Source organism: Crocodylus porosus, unplaced genomic scaffold (genome assembly GCF_001723895.1).
Source record: "Crocodylus porosus isolate Cpor-Errol unplaced genomic scaffold, CroPor_comp1, whole genome shotgun sequence".
NCBI classification, from domain to species: Eukaryota; Metazoa; Chordata; order Crocodylia; family Crocodylidae; genus Crocodylus; species Crocodylus porosus.
Genome location: NW_017728950.1, coordinates 33155700 through 33162291, shown reverse-complemented (window position 1 = coordinate 33162291; position 6592 = coordinate 33155700). Strand labels below are relative to the sequence as shown.

At 46.0% G+C, this 6592-nt stretch overlaps 1 protein-coding gene across 1 annotated transcript in view; it reads left to right on the top strand.

The window, feature by feature from the left end:
* Positions 1–1118: 1118 nt before the first annotated feature.
* LOC109323476 (thioredoxin-like) overlaps positions 1119–6592 on the top strand; it is an 8290-nt gene continuing 2816 nt past the window's right edge. Inside the window, exons 1-3 of the mRNA XM_019555057.1 lie at positions 1119–1233; positions 4521–4625; positions 5933–5992. Coding sequence (XP_019410602.1) covers positions 1210–1233; positions 4521–4625; positions 5933–5992 — 189 coding nt within the window. The 5' untranslated portion in view covers positions 1119–1209. The remainder of the gene's footprint in view (positions 1234–4520; positions 4626–5932; positions 5993–6592) is intronic.

Sequence of the window (6592 nt, the reverse complement as noted above, 5' to 3'; positions counted from 1 at the left end):
TAAACAAAATTCTTCATGAAAAGCAGCTGTGCTCATACCTGCTTTCCATAGACAAATAGAATGTCAAGTTGAAAAATAAGCAGCTGAAACCCATTTATTCCCACTCAAAAGACAGAAAACGTTGAGCGTTGAACATCCTATAAAACATCTACATGTTCTGGGGGGGGGGAAAGGCCATTTTTGCACAATATCTAATTTTCGTATCTTCTTTGGATTTGGGGGCTGTCCTCCTCTCAGGGCCCTGTCTTTCAGCTTTGCCGACATGTTTCAGTCATTGCCTCACTTAACTATTTGTGCCCGCAGAGAACTGGTTAATAGGCAGGCAACTGGGAGAACTGCCTGGGGCCACATGTCACCCAGTATCACTGCACACCAGCTCTGTGTTCGCCAGCCTACTGCATCAATAACCAGCTCTCCAGGAGAGGTCTGTAAGATCGCTGTGCTGGGCCTGTTTCTTCCTCAGGGTAGAGGCCCAAGCGTGTAGGGCAGCGGTGCTCAACCCTGTGCTTCTGCAGGCCAGGAGGTGTGTGGCTGGTCTGCAGGCCAGATCAGACCCACCTGCTGCCAGGACTGGGGCTGGATGCACCCCGTCCCCGTGCCGCTGGACGGGACCTCCGCTCTGCCCCTCAGCCAGCCCCTGCACACCTGGCCGGGGCCCTGCTCTGCCCCAGGGGCCTCTGGCAGCCCCAGGTGCCCAGATCACCTGAGCTGGCGCAGAGGGACTCCCCGCGGGTCCTGAACCGTGGGTATTAACGCTTGCACCCCTGCCCTGCCACCATGCGTGAGGGCCCCAGGACGCGGGTAAGGGCTGTCCTGACCCCTGCACACCGCTGGCAGCTCCAGGGTTTCCTAGCAGCTCCCTCCCTTTACTGAGGGAAGGAATTTCCCAGCTCCCCTGCCCCTCCCCCTTCTTGCTCCGCCCCCCGGGAAGCCTTTTTTTCTCTTTTCCAGCCTTGTTAACCCCCCCGCCTGCAGCCGGGGGAACGGACCCCTGCGCGCACGCGCTGATCTACAACCCACCCCTGCTTTCGGCTCCCTGGACCGAAAAACAAGGGCCGGGGAACGCGATGGGCTTGCCCGCGCATGCGCCCATTTGGCCACGCCCCCTCCCCACTGGCCTACATAAGCTGGCGGACGGGCGGGCCTGTAGTTGTAGGCGGTCGGTTCACGTCGCTGGTAGGCTGCGTGCGCGAGCGGGCAGGCGGCACGATGGTGAAGTGCGTGGGGACCCTGGTGAGTGGCTGCTGCGCGGGGGGCGCTGTGGGCAGCTCGGCCTGTTCCCGCCATGTGCGAGGGCGCCTTGCTGGGCCAGCTCAGGGCTGCGCCTCGTAGGGGGTGCTGGCTGAAGGCGGGGCAGAAGAAGGGGGGGCTGGGGAGGGAAAAGGGCGGACACACACGTCCCCCCTCCCTGAAATAAGCCACTTCTGGGAAACGGTCATTCCCTCCACGCACCTTCCCCTCCCCCTGCCCCAACTGCAGGGCAGGTTGCCTGAGCTCCTCCTCCCTCTGGCTGATCTTCAGCCTCATTTTCTGCCTCCATTTCTCTATTTACTGTGAAGACTCATCTGGTTTCCATATATATATTTTTAAAGCATGCTCTGAGGGCTCTTGGGCTTGCTGAATAACTGTCCTGCTCTTCCCTGTGGATTAGGGAGAGCAAATCTCTTATTTTTCCTTGTATAAAAACAGCAGCGTAGGCTGGTGCAGCACGAGGTGGCCTGCTTCGGTAATCCTAATGATTTTGGAGCTGTGGGTGCCTCCAGGCAAGAGCTCCTTGCTGTGGGCTCAGGTGTGGGAGGAAAGGCAGGGTGGCTTATCTAGGGAGAAAGGTGAGGATTTGGTCCTGAAACAGCAGAAGCTTTTGACTTGATCTTGGCAAGTGTCACATGAAATAAATCACAATTCAGAAAAATGCAAGCACAGCTAATGTTATCAACCAGAGTTGCTGCATGATTAGGGCTCTAGAGTAAATCCTTCCTGGCACTTGCTGCTACTCTGTAAGACCTCCTGCACTGCTCTAATTGGGGTGGAGAGGAAAAATCCCCCCCATTCACAGCTATAAAAGACCAATTTAATCCTCCAGTCTTTGTAGTTGACATTTTCTAATTTATATCTTAACTTCTGACTAGTGGAACTGGGTTCTCTTACATGATTCATCCTGTGGTCACATGGCAAGCTATTTAGACACTTTTAATCCATCTGAGTATAGCGTTCAAGGGCCACTCATGTCAGCAGGTAACTGGCATTAAAGGGCTTTTGATTTAAGACCAGAAGGAAACTGGTAGATGAAGATGCACGATGGTTGCTAACTCAACTAGCTGATGAGCTAAACTTCTTTCACTCATACATTCACATCTCATTCTAAAGGAATGCACTGAGTGTACTATCTTCTGTCTTGGTAAATATACACTAGTAATACCTGAAGGAGGTAGACAAAAGTAGGAGTAAGTATTAAATATACTGTGAGCCCTGCTATTTGGCCCCAGTGCTGCCCCTGTGTCTGATGCCCCGTGTGGATCTGGCTTCTCATGGTATAGGGCTGGATTGGGCCCACGGACTTCCTCTCCTCCCCCAGCATACTTGATCCAGCTGGTCTGTGACCCAGGCTGCATTCAGCGCAGATCCCAGAATGCGTGCTGGGTGTGGCACAGTCTGGTCAAAGTGGCAGCTGCACTGCATGCAGTGGATACCCAGCCTGTGCCAGTTAGGTGTCATGTGCAGGCCAGATCCTGGACAGGATGAAGCAGGCACTGCATGCAGTGCCTACCCTAGGGTGGCTATCCCTGCTGCTCTGGCTGGATCATGCCACACAAAGCACTTACTCCAGTTGCACTGGGATCTGAACTGCAGAAAGTGCAGGTCCTAGATGAGCTGCTGCAGCAGGTATGCTGAGACAGGGCCAGAGGGTCAGTGACAAGGTGAGGGAAGCCAGATAAGTTTGACTTTGTGGGCTAAAGGGAGTGGTGAAGAAACTTGCTTTCCTGTGCATAGTTACTCAAGCATCACTTGGCATGTATATACAATGACTTGCACAGATATAAGTAATAGAGTCTAATATCAATTTGAGCTGCATATTTATCAGGGTACTGATGGAGATACCTCTTACTGTGGTATATAAGGTCAGTGTTTTAAAATACTGTATGATTAAAGAACTAGACGGGTGCATTTAAAATTGCACTTCTAGGAATAGCTGGGTGGAAAGATCTCCTGGTGTACAAAAAAAAAAACTGATACAGGAAGTCTGTGCATTTTTGCTTGGATTATATGAGATTGCCTAGAATAAAAGAGTTCACTGGAAGGCTCTGAACTTGTCAGTGTATAAGAAGAGTGGCATGGGGGGGAAATCCCTGCTTAACGTATTAGATCTGTCTGATCAAGCCTGACCACTTGTACTTTTTCCTCTAGTAACCTGCATGTGTTATTTATCAGGAACATGTACTGTAACTCAAGTCTAGAGCCTGAAGTGGCATCTTTTGACTGTAGTATCTGCCACTAATTTGGTGGGGAAAATGGGTTGACTCAGAGCTTAGTCACCTTCCATTTTTTTTAATTGGATAAGCGATGGGAAACTCTTCAGTTCTGAAGTTCAGAATTTATGATAATGCTTAAATTTAGTTCATATTGGCTTCCAGTCTTTATTTAAATGCAGTTTGAAGCTGGCAACCTGAAGGCTTAAATTTGTGGAATTAAAGTCACTTGAATACTCTTTAGTAGCAAATAATGTACTTTCACTTAAGACTGAAAACTGTTTGCTAAACTTCTAGAATCACACTTTTTTAAGTACTAAACCATCTTCTTTGTGTGATATTGTCTTAGACCAACTAGTTTCATTAATTTTAATTTCTTTCAAAGCTGAGACCCAAATTTTTTGAACTTTAAAAGCAGGAGACTTCCCTTTCCTACCCCCACTTTAATAAAAGCTAAATGTGGAGACTGGAAAGCTCCAAGTTCTAATACCTTGATGTGGTAGCCACACTTAATTCACTAACTGAAGATGACACTTTCCCTCCCCCCTTCTGGACATTTATGCAAAGCATATTTTGCTAAACACTTTTCTTGTATATCAGCATACCTAAAACTGTGCTGCCCTGTTAGTTAAACAAGTACAAGATATGTTAATAGAAACTTGGAATACAAGTCTAACTTTAGTCTAATACAGCATAACATAAGAGACTTTTAAGAAGACATCATTATTTCCTGGAACTTAATCCGAACAAATGTAAAACTCTAGGTGGCATCATGTCTACTCTGCTGTTGGCACAAGGTATTAAATTAGTTACAAAAACATTTTATTATTAAACTGATTAGCAATGTGGATGAGGTAAATGTCTTATTTGACGCTTGTACAAAATGTCACCACTACTTTGTTCTTCATAAGCAACTCTCAGCTGCTCTAAAAAGAATTCTAAAGTTCAAAAACACACTGGTCATCAAGAGGCAAATAACTTGTATTCACTTGTAGAAATTGAACTTAATGTTTTTAATTTTTATTCTCTCTCCTTCTCTTCCCCTGCCCCCAGGCTGAATTTGAGGCCGAATTGGCAGCAGCTGGTGATAAACTTGTAGTTATTGACTTCTCTGCTATATGGTGTGGACCATGCAAAATGATCAAGCCTTTTTTCCATGTAAGTAACTGGCAAACAATACTCACCTTACTAATTTTTCAATGGTGTAACACCCCCCCCCCCCCATTGTAGTGCTTCAAAACTACTTCATTGAGAGGTCTGACAAGTCCCCAGCTGACATGGTCAAGAAGACTTCTGACCTTGGTGCAGTTTGTAACTACATCCCTGACGCACTAGACATTTTTAACCATTTCACATGGAATAATTTTAAAGAACATGCTTAAGTGAGACTTTCTTCTAACTTCACTGTGGCAAATGACAGGGTCAAGAGAATGTAAATAAACCTGTCCTAGTTGACACCAGAGAGCCTTGCGTTGGCTGTCTTTAGAAGCCCATCTGAAATACTGATGTCATTCTGAAATTGTAATTAAGGCTAAAATGATAGTGATGTTTTATATTGCTATATGGTCATAGCTGTTCAAACCTAGAATAAGTACCTTGCATTTTGATTCCACTAAGACAGCAGTGTCAAAGTTGTTCAAGGCCTTGGACTGAATCCATACTGCAGGGTGTACTTCTGGGCCAGATCTGTAGGGCCAGCAGCAACTGCAGTGTGGCTGTCTGTGTGGCCCTACATGCTCCCTGGCTTCCAGTACCCTGTTGGAATAGTGTGTTGATCACACACTTGTTTTTCCAATCTGCAAAACTTGTAAATGCACATGGAAAAGCAAAGCAGCTCGACTGTATCAAGTTTGGGTCCATTCCCTTTTTGAAATGGAGATGGACTGTCTCATGAATAACTCTTGCTCAAATGAAGAGGTGGGGGGAAAGGAATACAATGTTAACTTTAAAAGCAGTTCAGTAGCAGGGAGATGACCGTCTTGTAAACTAGATCAAACTGGAGAAGAATACATGTACAGCTATAAATCCTCAACTGACCTGCCTGTATCTGAAAGGTTCTAAACCTTTAATATTTGTGTGTCCCTATAGCCATCATAATACTTCCAGAAGAAGTTGTTGTGAGACTTAATGATTTGGAGGCAGAGCAGGGAATGCCCAAATAAAATCCTCCTCCTAATCCATTGTGATTGGAGATGGAAAAGTAAAGTCATGAATGCTTTGGTGACTATCACTGACACTAGATTGTTAACTGAACTCTGGAGACCAGAATTCTAGCTAGTAAAATGGCACTAATGGAAATGGGACTTCATTTAAAAAAAAGGGGGAAAAAAAAAAAAGGGGGGGTGGGGAGGGAGGATTAGTCTTTCCCCACAATATGAGAGACTAAGCTGTTGAGAACAATGCTTGGTTGGGGGGAGTGTTTAATAAAGGTGCAGCTATAACCCTAAACTCTGTTTAAATTTTAGGGACTTGTGGAAAAATATAAAAATGTAGTATTCCTGGAGGTTGATGTGGATGATGCTCAGGTAAGGTCATGAATTACTTTTTCCTCTATACTAATACTGTTGGTCCTATAACTCCTGACAATAGAACTAGATTTTTAACATGCAGTGTAATAATTTCATTACTGAAAATGGGTAGTGTTACTCTTGCTCTTGTATCTTAATAGCTTTACAAGGCAAGAAAGCTAAGGACTGTCTGACCTTTCAAGAGTGGGGGCGTCTTATGTCCTCCTGGGGAAATGTTAAATTATTTTAGTGGACTTGTACTTGTACAAAGCCAGAATGATTAAAGTTCAGATGCACAACTGTGTGGCAGACTCCATAGTCTTTACTGCAGGCATGGGGAAGAAAGGTGCTAATGAAATGATTTCAGCTGCTTTACCAGGACTGAACTCAGATTTATACTTCAAGATGGCAAGTGTTCAGTCCTGGTAAGGCAGCTAAAATTTGCTTGGCCCTTACAAGAATCATAGAATCAATGAGTGGGAAGGGAAGTAGACAGATCAAGTCCAACCCCCTGCCATGGGCGGGAAGGAGCACTGGGGGTGGTGGGGTCATAAGACCCCAGCCAGGTGCCTATCCAGTCTCCTCTTGAAGACTTCCAGGGAAGGTGAGAGCACCACC